A 26,018-nucleotide genomic window follows, 5' to 3' on the forward strand; every position below is an offset into this window, starting at 1 on the left:
TTCGCAATAGACCAGGAGAGAGGATTTCTGTATTATTTATAGCTAATTGGCACTTTTCAAAGATTTTGGCACAACTATTTGCAGACATATGAAGTAGGAGAATATCTAACTGTATATTGTGTCACTTTAAACATCCCATTACCTGTTTATTTGTGGCCAAATAAGATCCTTAGCTCATACATCTCTTTAATGTGTGCCGTCCTATATGCCTTATACACACTTTTGTAGTAAACTCATCTCTTGAATTTAGTTTTGTGCAAACACAATTTTTTTAAAATTTGAACTAATGGTTTTACCAGAGTGTGGAATGCCTTTTAACAGCCTTAGCCTTTTAAGATTAACAGCCTTTTAAGATCCTTAGCTCATACTGTACATCTTGGGCTGGATGTTGAAGTGTTAGATGAAAAAGTATTAGCAAATAACAAGCAAAAATCTTTAAAGCAACATGAAACCATAATATTCGTATTGAAAATATTGTATAACATTAAAGTACACTCACAGTTTAACTTACATAATATTTTCTGTTAGTATGAAGCTTTTGTCTAGAACACCCAATACAAAGTTTTGTGTTCTGGGTGAGAGCTCACAAAGATTACACCAAAATGAGCTTTCTTGAGCATTGCATGTTTGAACTATGCCTGTAGTGATCAACATTTTAGGTCTGAAAAATAAAAGGAATAACTATAGGCCTATGGCTAACTGGGAAAAATAACTGTTGGGGGTAAATGAAACATTCTTTTTGTCTTGTTTCAGTAAAATAACAGTACTTGATAAACTAAAAGTTACAGTAATGTTACTGTTTTCATCAATTTCTTGTAGAGAAAACCTACGCAATATGAATTCAGGGGTGATTGGGACACATTTTGCCATTGAGATGACTTGGAAAAAAATGTCGTAATCGACCTGTATTAATCCTTAGGTTTACAAAGCCAAACAAAGTTCACAATGTCAGACTCTTCCAGATTCACCAGAGCTGTTGTAAAATACCCCGAAACATCCTTAGATGTTTTACAGTCTTTGAAGAGCTAATATCCATGCGTTACTGATTCTACGTCCCGACCAGATATCCTTTCTCGTTATCTAACAGCATGATACAATCACTCGTGATGTCGTAAAAGTTTAGACGTTCAACTGTGTGTGTGTGTGTGTGTGTGTGTGTGTGTGTGTGTGTGTGTGTTGTTGTTGTTGTTGTAGAGGGGGAGAGCCTTGAAAGTATTAGGCTTGAAAAGATCTAAGAGTAAATATAACTAAATTAACTAAAATTAACAAAAATCATATTTTTAAATGTTATTTTGTATATTTCATTAGGCTATTGTGTTTGTTGTGGGCCATGTCTTTCCTTTGGATGTACGTGCCGCTTTACACAAAATCCTCTTACAAATGTCTGCCATTTGCGAGTGATGACGTCTGAAACGGGACAGATTAAGCCACTGTTAAATGTTAAAAACGGGAAAACTTCTTATTGGACATATTTTAACCACTGTTGTGTGTTATGTTATGTTAATGTTTATTTGTATATTTTTTCTCACTTCATGTATGCGGACGTTTAAGTTTAGCTATATAAGCCTATTAAACCCTGGGGCGTGGGGAAATTATGACCTCTCTCTCTCTCTCTCTCTCTCTCTCTCTCTCGTGCATCTTTTCGTCCGGTATAACACTGTTTTTCTCTTTGGACTACGCAACATTTTAACTTTGCGTTACAGCATGTTGGAGACGTTGTTTTAGAAGCACTTTTGACCTCTTTTGAGATTGTTTAACATCATGTGAAAAAACTTTTTGTTTTGGCTTTTGTTGTTGTTGTTTTTAACATTTGTAATGTTGTTTGTGGGGGGAAAACACCCTTCAAATGTATATATGAAAAGAGTTTTAATAAAACAACCCTTGATTGCATTGTTTAACCTCAAAACCTTGTTTCATATTTTTACATTTTAAAGCATAATGTTTTACATGGTTTTCAGAAACCTTTTCTGATAACATTTTACTGTGCCTGAATACTACGTTTTAGTTTTCAGCGATCTGTATCACTTTAAAGTTGTATGTGAACGTGTTACATGTGTGTGTGAAAAAGTGTTTTGTGTTTTTAAAGTTTAAAGCACATAGTTTTCAATATACGTTACTCCAAAAACACATTCTCAAACGGTGAAACACATATAGCTAAATTCCCCCCCAGTGGGAGAGGATGCTATCTAAGAAAGAATAAATCAATAAGTTAATGGATAAAAAAAAATTGTTAAAACTTTATTCACAAACATTATTTTGTTGAATTATTTTACTACCATTTAAATATACACCTCTGCACATGTCTATCCTCCGGTGTTGGGGGGCGTGTTAGGGGGCGGAGACTTGGGAGCGGCTTCACATGCCGATCTATTCTCATTCTACTTTTATCGCTGGTGAGTGAAGATGTGGAGCGGTGTAAGAGTTATTTTTGTTAAAAACTAAACAAATCCTTTGCAGCAAATTGCAGTGTTAAAATGTTTTGCTTGAAACTATTCATCTTTTTAACAACTGTTGCTTGATAGTTTTAATGCTAATGCACGTGTTTGATATTTTACCCTGTTATTTTTCTGTTATCTTGTGTGAAAGACATTCTCTAACTTGTTTTACATTTTTCTGATAATGCTTAAAAAGGTCTGGATAGGCCTTTGGGTTTTAACAGTATACATCATTTTAAAAGTTATTAAAGTTGTAGACCCTATGTGAAATGTTTGTTATTGTGAAAGAAGCTTTCTTCAAATGTATGTGAAAAACGTTCTCTAACTTGTTTTAAAAGTTCAAAGCACTTTTTCTGATAACGTTTTAAAATGTCTGACTTGTTTTTACCATTTTTAAAACTGTGTTTGGAAAACTTGTTTTACATTTTTAAATTATTGGACATTGACTTTAATGTTTTTCATGTGATGAAAAGGCTTTTTCTGACTTGTTTTACTTTTTTTCTGAAAATGTTTTAAATGTTTGAACATTGACTTTTTGGTTTTTAATGTAATTGAAATGCTTTCTCTAACTTGTTTTTACTTTTTCTGGTAACCTCTTTAAAATATATTTTAAGCTTTTGTGTTTGAAATGGTACACTTTATTTTTATGTTTTCAAAATAAAAACTGTACAAATGTATGTTTAAACAAAACTTTCTTTAATAAAAACATCCCTTGACTCCCTAATGTCTGTCACCCAATACATTCTTTTACATTTTAAAATTTCAAAGCATAATGTTTTACTATATATATATATATATATATATATATATATATATATATATATATATTATATATAAACACATTTGACCTTTTCTGATAACATTTTACTATGCCTGAATGCTAGCCTACGTTTTTTGTTTTTGACAAACCGCATCACTTTAAAGTCGCATGATGTGTTACATGTGTGTGAAAAAACTGTTTACCTCCCACGTTTCATGTTTTTAAATTTTAAAGCACATAGTTTTAAACAGTTTCAATATACTTTACTCCGTATATAAATTTCCCCCAGTGGGAGAGGTGGATGATGTTATCAAAGAGTGAATAAATCAATTAATGAACTCAAATTAATGAACAGTTAATGAACTAAAGAATGTTAAAACATCATTATTTATAAGTGTTATTTTATTTTATTACCATTTAAATGTGCATCTCTGCTCTCATCTATCCCTCCGGTGTTGGGGGGCGTGTTAGGGGCGGATGACATCGATGTTTGGAGGTGTGTTGGGGCGGAGACTTGGGACCGATTTCACAGGACGTTCTGACTTCATTCTGTATTTGACAACGAAGAGATAGGATGTCTTTCATGGTGCAGTGTAAGAATTATTTATTGCTAAAACATTAACAGTAAATTGCAGTGTTAGAAATGTTTTTGCTTTTTAAAAAAACATTTGTCTTTTAACAACTATTGTTTAATATACTTAATGCTAATGCGTTTGTTCGATACTTTTTGTTAAAATCTTGTGCTTAATTATTTAACTGGGCTTTTTAAATATGCACATTCTATCTTTCGGTGTTGAGGTGGCCCTGTTAGGGGCGGATGACGTTGATGTTTAGAGGTGTGTTAGGGGCGGAGACTTGTGAGCATTTTCACAGGCCATTCTGACTTTATTCTGAATTTGCCAGTGATGAGAAAGGACATGTTTCACAGAGCAGTGTAAGAATTATTTTTTGCTAAAACGTTAACTGCAATGTTAGAAATGTTTTGCTTGAAAACCCCATTTGTCTTTTAACAACTCTTGTTTAATACACTTAATGTTAATGCACTTGTTTGATACTTTTGTTTCAGAAAATCTAACAACATTTTAAATTGTCTTTGTGTTTGTACAATTTGTTAATGTATTTTTAAAAAAACATTCAAATATGTGAAAAAAAAACTTTCTTTAATAAAAACATCCCTTAAAAGCACATGACTGTCACCCCGATACACTGTTTTACATTTTAAAGTTTAAGCACCATTTTTGAATACTTTTTGATTGTTTTCAAAAACACACAAAGTCCAAAACACAGTCATAAATTCCTTAGTGGGGGTAGTAGGGAGCAAGGGAGGGGTAGTGGGGTAGTGGGGGAGGACAAAAACAGGTGGCCAAAACAGGTGTCCGTTTAATATACTTAATGCTAATGCGATTGTTTGTTTGATACTTTTTGTTAAAATCTTGTGTTTAATTATTTAACTGGACTTTTTAAATATACACATTCTATCTTTCGATGTTGAGGTGGCCCTGTTAGGGGCAGATGACGTTGATGTTTAGAGGTGTGTTAGGGGCGGAGACTTGTGAGCATTTTCACAGGCCATTCTGACTTTATTCTGAATTTGTCAGGGATGAGAAAGGACATGTTTCACAGAGCAGTGTAAGAATTATTTTTTGCTAAAACGTTAACTGCAATGTTAGAAATGTTTTGCTTGAAACCCCCATTTGTCTTTTAACAACTATTGCTTGATATACTTTATGTGCTTAATGTTACTTAGTGCACTTGTTTTATACTTTTGTCTCAGAAGATCTGAACTTTTTAAAATTGTCTTTGTGTTTTAATTGTACAATTCATTAATGTCTTTTAAAAATATTTAAATATGTGAAATAACTTTCTTTAATAAAAACATCCCTTAAAAACCCATGCCTGTCATCCCGATACACTGTTTTACATTTTAAAGTTTAAGCATCGTTTTCAAACATTTTCACTTCAAAAACACACAAAGTCCAAAACACAGTCATAAATTCCTTAGTAGGGGTAAAGGGAGGGGTAGCGGGGTAGTGGGGGAGGACAAAAACAGGTGGCCAAAACAGGTTTTTTGGGGGGGGGGATATTTTTATGGGGGTCATAAATCAATCATTTTTGACACATAGTACCCTATAACCCTCTCTGATATTGAATTAACAGCATGGTATGGAAACCTGAATGTCCAAGTAAAATCAAACTCTTACGTCTTGTTCATATGGCTCAAAAAATTGTCGGGTGTGAGGAGAAACAATCTATACAAGAGCCGTATGAGATATCTATTTTAAGACAAGCTAAGAAAATTGTTGCTGATGAGACTCACATTTTACATGAGGATTTTAAGATGCTGCCCTCTAGGAGGCGATTGAGGATTTTAAAGTGTAAATCAAATAGCTACAAAAATTATTTTGTGCCAACTGCAGTCAAACTATTTAATAAGGAATTGCTTAAATGAAAGAATAGGTAGGGTAGTTGTTGTTTTATCTGGCTTGTGGTTTTAGTAACTTATTATGTTTGTACTGTTTATGTGTTTTTAATGTTGTACTGGCTTTGTCATGGCTGTCCAAGATGAATTTCCCAGCAATGGGACAATAAAGTATATTCAATTCAATTAAAAAAATCATCAAATTCCAGGAGATATTTCAGTATTCACATGCCAGTATTCATGTGCTCTATTATAAAAGTTATCCAATTTATGTCTTTCACATGTGCATGTGTGCAAGGGTCTTTGATCAGTTTTTTACATCAGCACCCTGAACAGAGTGTTCACATTCACATAGCAATTCAGTGAATTTATCAGATTAAATATTGCGCATTCCATTGATTCTCACCAACAAATGATTCTTTTAAAGGGATAATTGGAAACAAAACTCATTTGCACTGTCATACTGTTTAACTTTCCGTATGACAAAAGGAGAAGCTACACAGAAACTTAAAGGTGCCGTAGAACACGTTTTCACAAGCTGTAATATAAGTCTAAGGTGTCCCCTGAATGTGTCTGTGAAGTTTCAGCTTAAAGATTATAAGATTTTTTTAAATTAATTTTTTTAACTGCCTATTTTGGGGCATCATTAAATGTGCGCCGATTCAGGCTGCTGCCCCTTTAAATCCTTGTGCTCCCCGCCCCCGCGCTGGCGACTGCCTTAAACAGCATAAACAAAGTTCACACAGCTAATATAACCCTCAAAATAGATCTTTACAAAATGTTCGCCATGCATGCTGCATGCATGCATCGGATCATGTAAGTATAGTATTTATTTGGATGTTTACAGATTCTGAATGAGTTTGAGGCTGTGCTCTGTGGCTAAAGCTAACATTACACACTGTTGGAGAGATTTATAAAGAATGAAGTTGTGTTTTTGAATTATACAGACTGCAAGAGTTTAAAAATGAAAATAGCGACGGCTCTTGTCTCCGTGAATACAGTAAGAAACAATGGTAACTTTAACCACATTTATCAGTACATTAGCAACATGTTAACGAAACATTTAGAAAGACAATTTAATATCACTAAAAATATCATGTTATCATGGATCATGTCAGTTATTATTGCACCATCTGCCATTTTTCGCTATTGTCCTGCTTGCTTACCTAGTCTGATGATTCAGCTGTGCTGCTCCAGACGTTAATACTGCCTGCCCTTCTCTAATGCCTTTCATAATGTTGGGAACATGGGCTGGCATATGCAAATACTGGGGTCGTACAATGATCCCGACTGTTGCGTAACAGTCAGTGTAATTTTGAGATTCGCCTGTTCTTCTGAGGTCTTTTAAACAAATGAGATTTAAATAAGAAGGAGGAAACAATGGTGTTTGAGACTCACTGTATGTCATTTCCATGTACTGAACTCTTGTTATTCAACTATGTCAAGGTAAATTAAATTTTCCATTCTATGGCACCTTTAAGTGAAGTGTTCTTTTCTATACATCCAGAGTGAATGAGTGAACTAAAAAAAAAAAAACATAACTGTTAAACAATTTACAATAAAAGCCATATAATAGCTTTGTGTGCAAATTGTCACTGCTGCCATGCTAGATTTGACATCAATAATGCCAAACTGCTTTGGAATGACATGAGTGTAGGTAAATTATGAGAGAAATTAAAGCTTTGTGTGAATGATCCATTTAAAGCTTCTCAATTATAAAGAATGTATTGAATTTTTTTTAATTTTATAAATCAACAAGACTTGCCATCACAGCGTTCCATGTTGGTGTAGTCAGATTCTGGTCCACCTGCAGCTTTGGAAACACGCTGCCAGCTTGCAGCGTTAGCATTTTCATGGCTTTGGATCATTCCACAGATATTTTCCGATTCAAAATTACAGGAGTCCAGAAATGTGGAGGAGCTGGCTGTGAAGTAATCATGTTGTCAAATGAACCAGTAGTACAGGCACACTTTAAACATTCCTAAATTTCCTACATGTTCATATGTATGATCTTGTTGCAAACAAAGTATTTCGTACACTCGACCATTGTTGACTTGTTAACATTGAGAACATCCCTCCTGTGATACCAACAAAGAATTGGAATCAAATTAAATCTTGAAACTAGTATCAATACCCAGCCCTAAGCAAGAAGCACATCAGTTTCATGACTGTGATGTAAACCAGTGATTCTCAACCTTGTTCCTGGAACCCCACTAATACTGCACCTCTCTCTCTATATAGTCTAACACACCTGATTCAGGTCATCATTTCATTAGTAGAGACTCCAGGACCTGAAATGTATGTGTGTCAGACAAAAGAGACATTCAACGTGCAGTGTTGTGGAGTCAAGAAACAGGGTTGAGAACAACTGATGAAAACTAAACATCACGTTTTATATCGGAAAGAGGTTTTGTATCATTTTAGAAGTGATAATGTATAAAATGCATTACTGCAGTTGTAGAGTCTGTTGAGTTTTAGCAAGTCGCTGTCGCTGAACTCCATACGCTGGCCTATGACGTCACTGAAGGCAGGGATCTTGGTGACTATGGTGGGCTCAGTGCCATTCTGGAAAGCTTTCTTGCTGTAATGCATCATGGAACCATAGTCATAAGGTACGTTCACGGCACTGGATGTAGTGTCGTTGTATATGTTGAAGTTATGCTCCTTGCCTGTGAAATAAATGTGTTCTGAAAATAAATGTCCATCCCTGAGAATAAAATCTTGTATCAAATGAGCATGACAATAATCTGCTTGTTAATAATCTTCTAGTTTAGAATATGTTTTATCCACAATGAAAATATTTGTGATACACACTGTAAATGTCACATAATGTCAAGAGAGATTTCAGTATTCACATGCCAGGTAAGTTATTCATGTGCTCCAAACATAAGTTTCACAGATGCTGTCAGATGAACCAGTAGTACAGGCACACTTTAAACATTCATAAATGAATGTCACATACTGGATGTCTTTGTGTTGGTTCGTTGTGTTTAGGATTAGGGCTGCAACTAACGATTATTTAAATAATCGATTAATCTGTCGATTATTTTTACGATTAATTGATGAATCGGAGGGGAAAAAACATTAATTTCCAACCTTTTATTCAAAAACAGAAATGACCTCAGAACGTGCAAAAACAGGTTGCTCTTTTAACATCCCTGAGCTGTTAAAGTAATAAAAAACAAATGGACTAACACAAACATACACATGTATGCTTTACATCTGCCAATAGGGCTTTTTTAAAAAAAAAAAAAAATTGCACAAAAAGATGTATAATTTTGTTTAGCTTAAGATGACCAAGTGCTATAAAAAAAACTTTAAAATGAAATTTAAAAAGTACAACAAACACAAATATATTTGTCAACAAAAACCGATATAGGACAAAGCACAGAATAAATACATGACAACAGATCAGTGTTAATTTTGACAGCAAATTTTGATTTAGTTTTAGTCATGGTCTTTTGGATTTTCACGTTCGCAATCGAAGTGAATGCCACTGATAAGCATTGTAAATGCAGTATTACAGTACACATACCAATTAAACGCGCAGGTCTCCTCTCGTGCGTCCTCCTCACTGGACGAGGCAATATCACTTTAGTTTCGCTTTCAGATATCTATTTTATAGATATTTGATAGCCGTCAATGCTTTTATCTTTCTAGATGTAATTACCAAAATCAAAGCAGTCCATAAACCTTAAATCCTAAAATCCGCGCGTCAATCTGAGAGATCAGCCTCCTTACCTTGTCAAGTGGTCAAATTCTCGGTTTCTGAATGGACAGTTTGGCTTGATTGACATTCGGGCATGATTTATATACCATCGACCTGTCCTAAAACGTTAGCACGCTTTGGTCGATTGTTTGGAGATCGCGTGTTTCTCCGTTCGAAGCGCATTTCCTGTCCTTCACATTCGCGACAAAACAGTTGATTATTTATGAACGAAAGCGTGAAAAAACGTGAAAATGGTCTAATTTGAAAGAAAATATCCAAAGCTAAAAGATGATATAGTGTGACTGATTGAAGCAGACCGTATCAAAAGTGCGGGGGTCGATTTCTGTCTTTTCAAAACTGCGGGGGTCCTGACAACGGCACGCCTGTTCAGAACAACGTTACGGGTCTTTCCTCTACCTCCGCTCTGCTATTTATTTATTTATTTATTTATTTATTTATTTTTGCTCCGCTCTGCTTCTCGCTCAACCGCGCGTTTTTATACTCAAACATCTCTGTGTCTCATTGAGAGGAGTAATAGTCGCGCGACACAACGAATCCATAATGAAATTCGTTGCCAACTCTTTTGATAATCGAATTTTATCGATTTTATTGATTCGTTGTTGCAGCCCTATTTAGGATCTTTACATGTGTCTTTGTATCCTTGGTTAATATAGTTATTTGTTTATTGATTAGTCCTACCTAACTGAATCTGCCACATTTTTTCATGACGCACCACCCAGCGTACCCGGTTAAAAATTCACTGCTTGCCACTGGTTAAATGTGTTTACCTTTCGAGAGAACTCAACACTACGTTAAAATATTGATACTATGGGAATGTTTCAGCGTGACCGGTCTCTGAAGCATGTGTGAAATTGTGCAAATTCTATTTGCCAACAGCAGTCATATAAAGTGAAATGGCATGTCATTATGACTATCAAATGGTGCCTGCATTAGATGTCATCACCTTCTTCGTCTTCAAGAAGCGCTATATGGAAATAACAAATTTGTCCTATTTGTTGTTTGTCAAATTAAGAAAGAGGAAATAGGTTGGGTAGATATAGCCTTTTGTACACCTGACTTAAGTTATATACCCTGTGTCTTTCAGACACTTACGGTTGGTACCACCAATCCAAAATTGTTTATCCTCAGACTCTGAGTCAGGTGGCTTCTCCCCCCCTGTGAACACTATCCCTTTGGAATAAAGTCTCTAGTGTAAGGTTTTATGGTGGTTAGCAATCCAACTTCCGGTGCTCCACCGTCACTGACTGGACTGGCATGTGGAGCACTAATAGGCAGGGTTTTTTTAATACTATATATGTAGCCACACTGAGTAAACCTGATCTAAATACTGCTGTACAATAATAGATCTTGGGAGTATCTTTTTCATTCTTAATTTTAATGGACCCTATGCACGGCCTACTGCCTACGTATTTCCACTAAAATCCCAGTTGTATGTGCACTTCCGGTATAGTATTCACCGATAGCAAAATTTTCATTTTCGTATCAGAAAAAAAAAAAAGCACAAAATCTGTGACATGCATAGTCCTACAAAATCATACATATTGTATTAACATAATAACATTAATGAAACTATAAAAAGAGAAGATCTAAAAAAAAAAAAAAAAAGGTTAAATAGATTTTTACAAAAAATGAACAGAGTATTGTTACAGTTATGTTGTTTGTTTTAGTTTTAATGGACATTCAGCTTGTTTTCACTAGTCACATCCTTTCTTTGTTCAGTTTCCCGCCACTCCTTTCTTACCATGGTCACGTCATTTAAGTTCTGTATCAGCTGTGTATCGTTTATCACCTTGTTATCTGCACTACTTAAGTTCCAGCTTTACTGATGTTCTTTGTCTGGCCACGTTTCAGTTATGTGTGTGTATACCTACCTGTTTGGATCTTATTGTTAAAACCTTGTATTTAACTTTACTCATCTGCCTACCTACGCACACATTGTTACAAGTATTAACTATCCCAAACGAAGCTAGCTAGCATGTTAGCTTGAGAATACTTACTCTCAAAGTTGTCGATATAACTCAACACATCCAAATTAACACCCTTTTCCTTCTTGTTGGAAGGTGTGACCGATGCCAACTGCAAAATTTAAATTGACATTGTTTACTGTAATCTCTAGGAGATATTGCAAGCAGCGAGTGTAAAAACCATGCAAACAGTGCTCATTGAAAAGGTAGGCAAAAATCGCTGCACCGTAAGTTGCCAGACAACTGAGACTAAATGAGGAAGCAACCGTGCATAGAGTCCATTTGTAGTTATAAGTCAACTATTGGCATTGGAAATATCCATGGAGGTATATTGGATAAGATCACAGTTGGCCTAATATTACAGTCTGCAATACCGACTATTTGTGCTTTCCTATTAGCAGTCCATCCGCAGCTTTTAATGTTTTTATTTCTATAATTCAAAGCTGCTGAGAGATTATCTTGACTAGATAATTAAGCTAGGAAGTCTGTCTGGTAAATTCAAATTTTTTTTTCAGATTGCTACAGCATTCCCTAAATTTGGAACCCATCAAAGTGCCAGAACTACAACTGCCTAAGCATTTCAGTGCAGAAGCAAGTACAAACAAACCACAAACTCCTATAACAAGTTGTGTACTGAGTATCCTGAGATTAATACTCGTGTTTAGACAAACTACTAGTTTGGATCCAGTACAGAGGCAGCTGATATTATTAAAGTTTTTCAGTGGAGGTCTGTGGACTTCCCATCCTCTGAAGCAGAAAGGAGCTTTAGTACCCTTAGAAGATTAAAAGCATGGCTACACTCAAGCATGTCTTATAAGAGACAGAATCATGTAGCAGTTTGTCATGTCCACCAGGTCAAGTTGAATCTCATACAGAGGAAGCTGTCAACAATTTGTTGCTGGTTGTGAAAGACGCAAACATGTTTGGTGCCTTCATTTGAACTGTGATGTAGTCATTTTCCAATGACTCAATGAATGAATGTATCCTGATCCTACAATTGTAGTTATAGAGTAGAGCTGACTAAGTAGAGCTGTTTGTTTTTCTTTCAAAAATGTTTCAGATGTTCCTTTGCATACACTAAATAGACACTTGACCTGACAATAAACTGTGTACATAAATTATAATCAATTACAGTGTGTTATGTACTTTATATGAACTGCTATTATGCACGGTGTAATGTGGTATATTGAAATCATAAATGCTTGGGGATTCTTAACAACAATAATAATCAGCATAATTTCCCAGTGTAGGTAGATAGATCTGAGCTGATTTCAGCATCCATACAATTTCTCATGTCTTGGTTCATGTATCAAAGATGTATTGAATCGAAAAATACCTTCTGAAATGCGGTCCCAGATGATGGAGACATAGTCATCACGGTCAGAGCGGGACTGTTCATGCCAGAAGCCTAATGCATGGAGAAACTCATGCTCAATGGTTGCGATGCGATCACATCCGCTGCCAATGGACAGCCTCTGTTTGCCAACTCGCCGGTTCCCAACTGACGAAAAGCAGCTATTTACATATACATAAGTTTTTAACAGTTATCAGTTATCATACTGATAAATGGTCATGAAGTATACTAACTTTCTTTTTTGCATATTAACCAACACCACTGTGCAGCATAACCATTTTACTGCCAAATCAAATTGTACACCACATGGTTCCTCCTACACAGCTCATATTGTGTGGAGCAGCATGTATATAAGTGTTTAGTTGCTCACCCGTTGCCTTTAAATACAGAGATATAGTTTTCTTCTCCGTTCCAAGGTTTGTAGTCGATGCATGATTTCAACCGATACTGTTCAAAGGCCTTCAGGATTAACCCTTTTGCATTGATATCTGTCCATAGAGAAATCGACATGTTAGGGCCTAATTAGTATGGAATCCCACAGGGAAGAAAAATCAAAAGTGAGAACCCTCTGGCCTTCTTCGGTCATTTCTGACCGAAAGATTTTATATTTTGAATTGTTAAAAATCGTAGCTTTGTCGGAATGAGATGACACTTGGTGACTTTTGTAGCATTACCAATATGAACACACAAAAAAATCAAGGACATGATTCGGACATGTTAAGGCATCGTAAAAAAATAGTCACACTTACCTTCTTTTCGGTCAAAAATGACCGACATAGGAAATGAATGGGAAATATGAAAAAATATAACAACTCAGAGAATCTTTTGTTGGTACAAACTACAAATCAGACACTGTGCAGAAACAAAGTGTGCAGCACTGAAGGGGGGACACAAATAGAGTGCAAAATAGACACAACCCCCCCCCACCACCACCACCCCCTCCCCCCCACACACATATATATGAACAAGCACGACTATAAGACAGAGCAAGTTTATGCAAATGTGTGAAATAAAAGCAAAAATTCAGCCACAAAGCAGTAAAAAATGAACTGCAAGAAAGGGGTTACACTCTAAAACACCAAGAGTACAAAATAGAAACACCCACTCACTTACACACATTCACAGACAAACACACACACAACACACCATTATACACATACAAATGAACCAGTGTGGCTGTAATAGTATGGTAAAATTGAGCCAAAACTCAAATAAGAGGATGAAATGCTGTTATAAAACACACCTGTTCATTTTTGTTATTTTTTATTGAATTTTGATGTTACGTGTAACAAAATGGCGCCCTCTATGTTCAGGTTTGACTGTAGTAAAATTAATGCAAAAACCGACGCTTCAAATCAACATAAAAATAAAATAAAAATCTAAACCTTGACAAAAAGTAGTCTTTGAGAATGTCTAAGTTTAAATCCATATCCAAAACTTAATAAAAATAAGTGTTTGTGTCCAAAAACCACTAGAGAATTTTATATAGCGCTCTATGGGAAGTGGTTACGACATGGCATTGCATAAGTTTTTCTTTTTTTACTCTCACCAAATGGCACTAATCTACCTTCAAAAAATTTTATTTTAAATGCCTTTTCTCTATTTTAACATGGAATACTGCTTTAATTGAAAAATAATTTAAAAATATGTTAGAATTTTTTTTTTTTATTATTTTCAATGGGGAAAAATAGTTAATAAAAATTGTATAAATATTGCATAGTATCATAAAATACCCTCAAAATTTTATATAATAATCAAAAAATATTATAGAACAAGAATATATTACATTGGTTTTCCTGAGGAACAAAAAAGTTACTTTCCAAGGCTTCGGTCACTTTTGACCGTAAAGAAGGTAAGTGTGACACCTAAACGAAGAAGGCCAGAGGCCTCAAAGACAAAAATTAGGTTACTTTAACATCATATGAGACTTTTGCTGGAGTCTCCTACTTCACATACATGTCTCCTGAGATAAAAACTCTCAGTCTCACAATGGTTCTCTAAAGCTTTAGAAGAGATCTCAACAACATCATACACTGTGCTCAGATTTTTCTCCTTACCTAGACTCTGCTGATCTCACATTTGTCTCCTCTAATGTTTCAGAAGAGATCTCAACAACATCACACACTGTGCTCAGACTTCTCTCCTCAGTTAGAGACACTGCATCTCTCACACTTGTCTTTTCTGTAGTTTCATAAGAGATCTCAATAACATCACACACTGTGCTCAGACTTTTATCCTTAGCTGAAGACTTTGGCAGTCTCACAGTTGCCTCCTCTAAATTTCAACTTTGCAAAGTGTATACCAAGTTAAATGCCTTAATGTGAACTCAAACATTTCTATCACGTAATATGTATTAATAATCAAATTAGTCAAAGATTGAATCATAAGCTGTTTAATGAGCCTTTCAGCAAGGAAAGCTCCAGGGTTACCTTTCCTGTAGCAATTTTCCTGTAATGGTGTCTGGTACATTACTAACAGCAATTGATGTGCCCTGTTCACATAAACTGTACATCTTTCTTATTGTATCAACAATTAAGAGTAACATAAAACTTATTTCTGCATACTTTGACTCTTAATATACTATATATATGTATGTATGTATGTGTGTGTGTGTGTGTGTGTGTGTGTGTGCTTTTGTTTATATTACATTGTGGGGACCAAATGTCCCCATGATGTAATATAAACCTGAGTTCACCTACATCGTGGGGACCAGCCAGCGGTCCCCACAATGTAAATGGGTTTATAAATCATATAGAATGAGTTTTTGTGAAAAAGTAAAAGTTTGCACAGTTTCCTGTGAGGGTTAGGTTTAGGGGTAGGGGCAGGGTAGGGGGATAGAATGTACAGTTTGTTCAGTGTAAAATGCATTGAAGTCTATGGAAAGTCCCCACAATTCACAAAAACAAACATGTGTGTGTGTGTGTGTGTGTGTGAGTGAGTGTGTATAATAAAAAAAAAAAATAAATAAATAAATATAATATATATATATATATATATATATACACACACACACACACACACACACACACACTAATAAGAAAAATAGAAACTCACCTAAATCATCCTCAAGGTAATAAGGAATTGTTTTTGGCCATCTGTATTCATCCCCAATTATAGAATTTCTCCCCAGTTTCTAAGACAGAAATTAAATGATGAATTATTTTTATTCACACAACCGTTATGCTATGAGAGCAGCAAACCGCACACAAACAGATTGATTTTATTTGTTTTTCAGGTCAAATTAGTAATCAGGTCTGTTAGTATTAACAAAATATCAGCTCTTACCTCATCATATAAAATATCTCCCTCGAAAAGATCAAGACCCGCATCTGAAAATAAGACAAACAAAACAAGACGGAAAAGCCATGATCAATCAGACTGACCATCATGCAAACCAAAACAAACACCTACAGACCCAGCCACAGCTCATCTGTAAGGGCAGGATAACCAAATTGTAATTGTGTAAACTTTAAATGTAATAATCTATTAAAATTTAATGTATGGCCTCAGCAGGCATGCATTCTGATACTAATGGTGTAGCTATAGCAGGGGAAACAATGCAGTGGTAGAGAATAAGTTTTTTCTTTTTTTTTTTTTCTTTTTCTGATGACGACTGATAAGAAAAGGAATCAGTGTGGACCTCATCAAAGGTCATTAAATAGTTACACAAGCCAGGACTTCATCTAGGATAAGAACATCCTGATCAACCAGATCCAACAAAAATACAAGTTCAAGATGTACTGAATCCGGTAAAACGCATTAGGCCTAATGTTTGCATATATTCTATTAAAGAGTCGTAAGGAAATTTATTTTAGTATAAAATGTAATTTTTACCTACGAGCCCGTTACTTATATTTAACAGACTGAATACGACCTTTAAATTATATTGTCACTCCAACCTGTGCAAATTAAGTGCAGGCCGCTTAAAATTATCAAAGCTTATTGGTGATCAAAACATGTTATCATCAAACGTAATGGCAAATTGGCTTTTCAACTAATGTAAATCAATATTTACATAATATAATAGTAGTAAATATATAATATCTATCTCTCACATGTCCCACAAACTCACATGTCTTCCAACAATGCAATAACCAGGTGGTCACCCTATTGCCATGTCTGTTCTTCCTATGTGGAGTAGCGTATCAAATTATAATAAGTATAAATCTTTTAGTTTAAACTTACTCATGTGAATAGCCTTTTTTATAGTTCTGTTGTGCTTCATTTATGTTTGAAAATAGACATGACATTTACTTGTAATATTTTGAAAAAACATTCAGAGGCAATAAATACTACATTTATACAATTCTAAGAATTCTATGTGTGTGTCGTGTCGTGTGTACTTAAAGGATTAGTTCATGAAATTTCTGTCATTAGTTTCTCACCCCCTTGTTGTTCCACACCCACTTGACCTACGTTCATCTTCTTCGTAACACAAATTAAGATATTTTTGATGAAATAGGGTTTTATCTCCCATAGAAAGCAACGAAACTACCACATTCAAGGTCAAGAGAAGTAGTAAAGACATCGTTAAAATAGTAAGTGTGACTACAGTGGTTCAATCTTATGTTATGAAGCGACAAGAATACTTTTTGTGTGCAAAAACAAAACAAAAATAACTTTTTTTCAACCATTTTTCCTCTTCCCTGTCAGTTTCCTACACAGCTGCCGCAGTGAACGCAGTGCAGAGCTTCCGTGTTTATGTCCAAATGCCGGCTCAGTATTGGCTGTTCACATGAGCACCACGACGCATGCGTGTGATGCTGACGTAGAAGGCCGACCAATACAGAGTCAGCATTCTGATGTAGAACACAGAAGCTCTGCACTGCGTTCACTGCGTAGGAGACTGACATAATGAGTCAGACTAACATGATAGATGAATGAAGGTCTTGCAGGTTTGGAACGACATAAGGGTGAATGCTTAATGACAGAAATTTCATTTTTGAGTGAACTAACCCTTTAAAGCCTGTCAATCAGCATTAGAGTGCCACCCTTAGGCTGAATAACACAACCTCTGCCAAGTGTTCTGCCAACTGTACATACCTAGTGATAAAATGTTCACCCTACCTTCATTAACATCAAACAGATCGTCTTTTCCGCCATCTACATTATATTCTGCAAAATCAATGTTAATGCAGTTAGGCACAGTTTTTTTTTTTTACATATTTTTCTGTACATTAAATACATTCTTAGCAAAGAAGAGAGGAAGAAAGCACCCTTACCGATCACTCGTTGTGTTGCCTAATGGGAAAAACATGACAAGAGAGAACATTCAAAAATATCTGGTAAAACATCAGTTGTACAAACAAGACTTTTCAGGTGACAATTAATACACGCTGAATTACTTCAGAATAAGTAAAACTATTCTCAAACTTGTTCTGTTTGCTGTTCTGTAGCACGAAAACTGAAATATCCATTATAACTTTAATGACGTATAAAGGAGTCACTCACCTCACATCTACCTTGACAGCCAAAGAGATATAAGATATGCAAAAGAAATAGAAAAGTGTGTATCATGGCCCCTTGCCCCATGCTTGAGCTATGAAGCACAAAACAAATGACAGAGGAGTCTTGATCTGATATCAGCCCAACAATGTTGTAAAAGATGCATAAAAAGATGAAAAGTGCAAAGATAGCATGATGGACCTGATAGAGAGTAACCACAGATCAATAATTGACAGAGTAGTAAATGCTAAGTTCATCTGATTGGTTCTCTTTTCGAAATCAAGGGTGATAATCTAGTTGTGATAGATCTAATCAGAAACAACATGAGTGAAGAATGTACATCGAGAGATAACAACATTGCAAAACATGGCTGCTAGAAAATGAGAAATATGTTTCCTAAAAACAATCCTACCACCATTTTTCTTTCAAGGAAGAACCAAGATTCATGAAAAAAAAAAAAAAAATGACCATATGTCAAGAGTTTACACTTCTGTTAAAAAAAAAAAATATTTTAGCATATATATGATATTCTTTCATCACCAGGGATTGTAACAATTAGGTAAACACAAAATTGTAACCAGAGAGCATGGGCCAGTTCCATAAACATAGCCATTATGTTTAATGTGTCTTAAGAACTAGTATGACCAACTAGAAGTTAGTTTGGGGTATGTCTTTTTACTTTTCAGTATCAAATTACACCAATCTATGTTTTTATGTAACTGACTTATGTTATGAACAGTTATGAACAGTCTTAAAGAAGAAAAAAACGTGCAAGACTAGTCTTTTAGCAGTTTATGCAACCAGCCCATCTTTATCTGATACCAAATAGATAAATAGATTCCTATTCATTGAAAGCTGTGTGCCCTCTTTTAAGTTTTTGACAAGGCATCAAATAATTTTTAAAAAGGAATAAAATACAGTAGCTAAATCAAAATGACAAAAAATGATATTGAATAACTGAGTTTTCTCCACAAGCATTTTAACTTATTTACTGTATTATTGATGCAGAAACTTGTGGAAATGAGATCCAGTAGATATAAGTTGATGAAAAATTATTTATTCATTACAATTAAGTTTACCCTCACACGCAAACTTTAATCGATAATGAAAATACTTGATAAAACCAAAAGGTAAAATAACCATAACAAAGTATTAGTCAATAGTTAATAATAAAATTTAGAGTATTGTAAAATCCAGAGTATTGTATCTAATAGATGAAGATCAAAAGAGCAATAATTAAGACATTTGCAGATAAGAGACAAGAAGCAGAAGCCAAGGAGAGCAAAGGAGGGAAAAAGCTTAATTATCAAATAACTCGGTCAGCTTTATACCATGAGCATATAGGGAAATTTACATCCCACTCAAATTGATGTTTTTGTTCTAAAAGAAAAGGTTAATTTCACCCATTACGTCATCTACTGGTCCAGTGTCAAAAATAGTTGTTTTGACCCCCTTTGGGGAATTTTGCAAATTGTACCCTTTTAAATGTCATCAGGAAAAATAACAGAAATATTTTGATCAGATTCAAATTCAAATGGTTAATTCTGCAGGCGTCCAATGTCTAACCACAAATGTGTCAGCGTGACCTGTCACACTGGAGCACTTGAAGAACAATTGAACATAACAAGCATAGTCTCTTAAATATAAAATAACCATAAGGGTACAATCACAAGTGAATACTTGAAAATATGATAAGAATTAATATATAAAGTATTAGTACATAAATATATGAAAGCAAAATTAAGACTGATAAATCATAAGCCATAAATGATTAAAAATGAATATTAATAAAAGTGCATGAATATGAATATTGACCATTTCGGATCCATCAATTATTGTTTTTTATTGTTTATTTAATGTATTACTGATGTTAAATTTTACCAGAGGAAATTATAATTTAGTAGACGATTCAAGTGCACACATTATTTCCCAACCATATTGAACTTCTTTTTAATAAATTTAAGTGTTATTTGTGTTACACTGTTAAATTTAACCAGGAAATTTTTCAACCCAAACATAAAAAATGCCCTTGTGTGATCTTGCTTGATCTAATACAAAAAAATTATTTATTCATTACAATTAAGTTTACCCTCACACGCAAACTTTAATCGATAATGAAAATACTTGATAAAACCAAAAGGTAAAATAACCATAACAAAGTATTAGTCAATAGTTAATAATAAAATTTAGAGTATTGTAAAATCCAGAGTATTGTATCTAATAGATGAAGATCAAAAGAGCAATAATTAAGACATTTGCAGATAAGAGACAAGAAGCAATATAATTATTAACTAATATAATTATTGCCCATTATTGCCAACTGGCTGCTCTTGACAGCCTGAGCAACTGTTTTCAGTATCACCATAAAAGCAAGATGGTCTTCACTGCAGAACACGAGATCCAGGGGGCGAGGTTGGATCCAGATCCAAGTCCTCCCACTTTACATATTCCTAAACCTACCCATCTCTGCCCCCTGAATCTAAATCTACCCATCTCCACCCCATGGATCTGGATCCAACTCCTCCCACTTTACATATCCCTAAACCTGCCCGTCTCCACCCCTGGATCTCATGTTCTGCAGTGAGGGGCTACTGATAAAAGCTGCAATCTAAGGGGGCATTTATACAACACCTTTTTCAACAAAAAAAAAAACCTATGTTTTGGCTGTTTATTTACAGTACAACACCGTTTTGGTGTTGTAAATGTTACTACTGGGGCCCGTTTCAGAAAGGAGGTTAAGTGAAAACTCTGAGTATGTTAACCCTTAAATGAGGGGAAACTCTGGGTTTTCCATTTCAGAATGGGAGGTATGTCAAACCCGAGAAAGCAGGGTAGTCAAGCCCGTTTCTAAAAGATAGGTAACTTATACTCAGAGTCAGTTACTATAGTAACTTACTCTGTGAACCTAACCTGGTCGGGAGCAGGTTTTCTTTGGTAAACCCAGAGTTTCCTTTGATCTCCTCCCCTTTTTAAAGTGCAAGTGATGTTTAAATAGTTCATTCATTCATTCATGCTGCAAAAATGTTTTTCTTATAGTATTTTTTGCCAAGTACAAATATCTAAAAATTCTTAAATCAAGATGGATTTTGTATATAAGAAAATTATATAAGATATTTGGTCTTTTTTCCTGGGGGGATCTAAATTAAGTGCATTTTATTTAAGTAAAATTATCAACATCTGCCAGTGTGGTAATACAAATAATCTTAATGCAAACGGAAAACAAGATTATTCGGAGTGTCTATTACTAAGTGTGAATTTACAGTAGCTCCACCCACCAATGTCAGGCCAGGTTATGTAATCAGACTTCAGTGGAATGGGCAGTAACATGTTGAGCACAAAGAGTAATTTATGACGCGTTTGCCTGGGTTCGAATCCGCCTTGTGCCGAACTCGTTATTCTCCCTTTTCCCATCACATATCACATCAGAAAGGCAGTTTTCTTCAATAAAAATGAAGAAAATGTTTTAAAAGTGGAAGTAAATTGCCTACCAAGTGTTTAATAATGATAAAATAATTTACACTCTGTTATTATTGCATCCTGTTAATCTATGTAACAATACTGAGGTGCAAATAGTATGTATCTGCCAGTATAAAAAATAAATAGCATTACTACACTCATTGCAAAGAACTGCTACTTTTAACCTACATGATGAATAGAACACAATTTAAAAAAAAAAAAAAAAAAACACTTAAATTATTATTTTATTTCTTCCCTTTTTTGCATGTGGTATACCATGAAAATTAATATTAGTTCAATAACTTACCGTTCTGCCAGTTTTCATCTTTGATATTATAATAGTGATAAGAATTAAACTTGCATTGACTCAGAAGTATGCGGACGTCCTTTTGTCCTGTGCTGTTGCCATGGTGAATCGTAATATCGGAGCTCCATTGATGATGGCTTTTCATAGTCGTGGTGCACGCTTAACTCAGAGTCAACCCACTCAAGAGTCGATTGAACTGACTCAATTCAGCTGTTCTGAAACAAAAAACTCAAGAGTTTCCCATTTCAGGGTAAATAAACTCAGAGTTCAAGTTTTAACTCAGAGTTGGTTGAACCTCCTTATTGAAACGGGCCCCTGGACTGGCAGCATAATACAGCGCTTTTAATCCTTTTCATGGATTGTGAACGGGGATCGTTTTGACAATGTTGTCGCCTGTACATAAAATAAATAAATAAATAAATAAAATAATAAAAATAATTAATTAAAATTCAATACAGTTCAAACAAAAAAAACAAAAACAAAAAAAAAAAAACAAAGGAAAAACTTTTCCATTTTTAGTACATCGTTGTCATGTAAACATCCCCTAATTCTGTTTACATTATACAGGTTGACGTGATGGACCTGTTGCTATGACCACAAGTCTTCGATGAATAACTTGGCTTCAGATAACAAAACAATTGACACAAATCATTAACAATTAAATCATTTAATTAGTAAGCTGATCTTACATGACTGGAAAACATCACTCCTTAAAATAATGTTTTATTTAATGCAGAACTGAGATACAACATTTACATTCGCTTGGATTAAAACTGAGGTAAACCTGTTCTGTGCTCATTGAATGAGTCACACACAGTAGAAAATTAGTGTAACTTTTTTTATTTCTTGAAATGTCATCACCACACTATACGCTACACATTTGTGACTTTGAATGCAAGATACGGTACGAGACATGCTACACTATTCTAACATGACACCATGCCCAAGCTAGACACAGTTAGAAAACCAGAATGACCAAAATAACCTTATTTCTTTAAATTTATTTTCAGCCAGACTGACTGATTGATTCCAGTGGAGTCAGTTGCAACAGCTAAGACTAATGAAAGGCATAAACAATGGTGCATTAACAATACAATTAGTAGTATTTCTACTCCCATCACAGAAGAAAAGAGTTCCTTCAAACATGTGGCATGTGATAGCGACAACACACCCTACATTTCTAAAGGAAATGTTTGCATTGTAATTCAAGTACAAACTAGCTGTTAAACAGAAGGACAGTTTATTCAGCACAACTGCAGAAACTGTGTTTTTCTGAACTTCTCACTGTTTAAACTGCAACTGAAGATGAACTTTGCTCACTGTGTGACAACATTGGACAAGGCTTTTTTATATGATTCTGTAGATCACTGGACTGGGTGAAACTCCTCCCACATGCAGTGCAGTGATACGGCCTCTCTCCAGTGTGCACTCGCTCATGTCTTTTCAGGGCTCCAGAATGAGTGAAACCCTTTCCACAATATGAGCACTTGTAAGGTTTTTCTCCAGTGTGGATTTTTTGGTGCTGCTTCAAGGCACTGGATCTAGTAAAAGTGTCCCCACACTCAAAACATATATGAGCTCTCTCGCCAGTGTGTATTTTCTGATGATCATTAAAACAACCCAAGCGCAAAAAACCCTTTCCACACACAGCACACACGTAAGGCTTCTCATTTGTATGAATTTTCATGTGGGCCTTTAGGTTTGATGCCAAAATAAAATTTTTACCACACTGATCACATTTAAACGCCCTTTCTCCAGAGTGTGAGCGCTGATGATCTTTGAGGTTCGTTGCACATTTGAAACTCTTTCCACACTGATTGCACATGTACGGCCTCTCTCCGGTGTGAATCCGTATGTGCCTTTTAAGGTGTCCTTTACATGTGAAACTCTTTTCACAATGAGGGCAGGTGAAAGGCTTCACTCCAGAGTGAATTTTGACGTGTTCATTGAAGTGTCCTTTATGTGTGAAATTCTTCCCACACTCAGGGCAGATGAAAGAATTGTTGGCTTCTGTTCTTTGCGTCGTTTCTTGTGAGAGATTCTTTTTCACTTCTGAGCAACTAAAAGATTTTTCTCCACTTCTGAAACTGTGAGCTTCTGTGTCATTCACTTGACTTTCCTCTTTTGCTTGCATCAGGTCTAAAATGAACACAGTATATGGTCAAATATCAATTCACAAAAGATGAAACCAAAAATAACAGTGATCCAAGCTTGGGTTAGTTCACCCAAAAATTAAAATTCTGTCATTAATTATTCACCCGTGTCATTCCATATCTGTAAGAACTTCATTCATCTTTGGAACACAACTGAAGGTATTTTTAATGAAATCCAAAAGGTTTATGATCCAATGTAACTACCACTTTCAAAGTCCAAAAAGGTAAAAGAAGACATCATTGTTAGTACTCCACGTGACTCCAGTGGTTTAACCTTAATTTTATGAAGTGACACGACTGCTTTGTTCGTGCAAAAAAACAATCTACCACTTAATTTACAAATATTATCCAAATCATGTTCACGCAACGTCTGCTCTCACGTGAACACAAAATGCATCCATCATGGTGCTCTTGCGAACATTCACGCATGCGCGTTGTTGACGCGCTTGTCTGAACACAACACACATGTTGTGAAGCTCCCGTGAACACGTGTTGTAGATCAGTATTTTCATAAATAAAGTGCTAAATTATGTTTTTATGTTGCTTCAAAAAACTGAGGTTAAACCACTTGTGTCACAGAGTACTTTAATGATGTTTTTCCTACCTTTCTGGACCTTGAAAGTGGTAGTCATGTTGGATCTCTATGGAGGGACAAAAAGCTCTCTGATTTCATTAAAAATATCCTCATTTGTGTTCTGAAGATGAACGAAGGTCTTACCTCGTGTGGAATGACACAAGGGTGATTAATAAATTACAGGATTTTCATTTTTGGGTTAACTAACCCTTTAATGGCAGAAAGCAACAGCTGTTAAGTATCTATTTTTATCAGATCTTTGATGAAGTGCAGAATGAAGCACTGTTAATATACAAAATAATGATCTTTCCTCATATTATTTAACAATGTTATTTTAGTAGGTGACGGGAGTGTATCAAATGGTAAGGTCAGGTGAATCAGTTTAACCAATTATATGAAATCACATACATGACAACTATTAGATGCAAGTATCTGAAAGAATTCACAGAACAAAATCTTTTTGAGGTAGGAAAAAAAAATCACTTATGTACTATAATTTGATATAAAGTCATGATAATAGGTGTTAATTGACAAAATGTGTAGTGCGTCTGCATTTATCACTACTTTAACTAATTTAAAATTATAAATAAATGTTAAACTTAGAAATATGGCTGACCAGGCAGTGATTTATAGAACTTGTAACACTTTCCAGTGTACCTCTACTGAACCCGCAAATCATGAATAAATCTGTTCAGTGTATCTACATTTGCCACAACTGTGAGAGTGACTAACACACAAACCTGCTTTTTTAACCATTAAATACTTTGTGTGTTAGTTTAGTATTTTGTAACTTGAAATTACTACCATACTGCCATGGTTTACTAAACCAGCTCTGGTTGAACTTGACTGTTGACGATTAACAGTTTGATTATTGAAAACTCACCAACCTATTTGTTCTTCAGTATCTTCATCTTTCACTCTGCATGCTTCTGCATCACTCATGTCTTCACTGTCATCTTTAATAAACTCCATCTTTACGAGAATGTCAGGCACATCTCAGTCAAGTCACATTTATTATTATAGCTCTTTATACAACATACAGATTGTTTCAAATCAGCTTCACAGTAATAAACAGGACATAACGATCAGTGATGCAAACTTCATTAAATATGAGCTGTTATACCTAGACTTTTCCTGTTTGTTTGGTAACGAGACTTTGCCACGTTTACGGAGATGGAAATATTCATGCATGTATTGGCCTTAATGTCAATTTGTACACATCTACTAGGCCATAAAAAGTACGTGCCGCGTGTTTACGGTTTTCACCTCCGAGCTTCACTTAATTAAACGAATCTTGTTAACATGGACCCTTTGTCGCTTATCCAGATAGGGGAGATGCTTCGCATCGGAAAGTCTATTTCTTTCTTCTTCTTTACATTTTATAAAGGTTTGCAAACTAAACTCGGTTTTAGTTTTCCGCC

General features: G+C 35.0%; 2 protein-coding genes across 5 annotated transcripts in view; both read right to left on the bottom strand.

The window, feature by feature from the left end:
* The window catches only part of mep1bb (meprin A subunit beta b), a 49,829-nt gene extending 31,585 nt beyond the window's left edge, over positions 1-18,244 (bottom strand). Inside the window, exons 1-9 of the mRNA XM_067362187.1 lie at positions 18,114-18,244; positions 17,885-17,903; positions 17,730-17,777; positions 15,948-15,991; positions 15,717-15,795; positions 13,033-13,150; positions 12,645-12,823; positions 8,065-8,283; positions 7,380-7,538 (exon numbers count right to left, since the gene is read on the bottom strand). Of these exons, the coding sequence (XP_067218288.1) occupies positions 7,380-7,538; positions 8,065-8,283; positions 12,645-12,823; positions 13,033-13,150; positions 15,717-15,795; positions 15,948-15,991; positions 17,730-17,777; positions 17,885-17,903; positions 18,114-18,194 (946 nt within the window). The 5' untranslated portion in view covers positions 18,195-18,244. The remainder of the gene's footprint in view (positions 1-7,379; positions 7,539-8,064; positions 8,284-12,644; positions 12,824-13,032; positions 13,151-15,716; positions 15,796-15,947; positions 15,992-17,729; positions 17,778-17,884; positions 17,904-18,113) is intronic.
* Positions 18,245-22,625: 4,381 nt separating this feature from the next.
* On the bottom strand, positions 22,626-25,932 carry LOC137002505 (gastrula zinc finger protein XlCGF57.1-like). Of its 4 annotated transcripts, XM_067362208.1 has the most exons (3): positions 25,721-25,932; positions 25,485-25,569; positions 22,626-24,009 (listed from the first exon to the last, which is right to left on the bottom strand). In XM_067362208.1, the coding sequence occupies exons 2-3, from the start codon at positions 25,567-25,569 to the stop codon at positions 23,159-23,161; spliced, it is 936 nt and encodes a 311-aa protein (XP_067218309.1). In that variant the 5' UTR covers positions 25,721-25,932; the 3' UTR covers positions 22,626-23,158. The 4 variants fall into 4 exon arrangements, with proteins under 4 accessions (XP_067218309.1, XP_067218308.1, XP_067218311.1 ...); XM_067362207.1 differs by having other exon boundaries at positions 25,485-25,932; XM_067362210.1 differs by having other exon boundaries at positions 25,481-25,932.
* Positions 25,933-26,018: the final 86 nt, after the last annotated feature.

The sequence above is a fragment of the Chanodichthys erythropterus genome, chromosome 16, assembly GCF_024489055.1.
Source record: "Chanodichthys erythropterus isolate Z2021 chromosome 16, ASM2448905v1, whole genome shotgun sequence".
Classification (NCBI taxonomy): Eukaryota; Metazoa; Chordata; class Actinopteri; order Cypriniformes; family Xenocyprididae; genus Chanodichthys; species Chanodichthys erythropterus.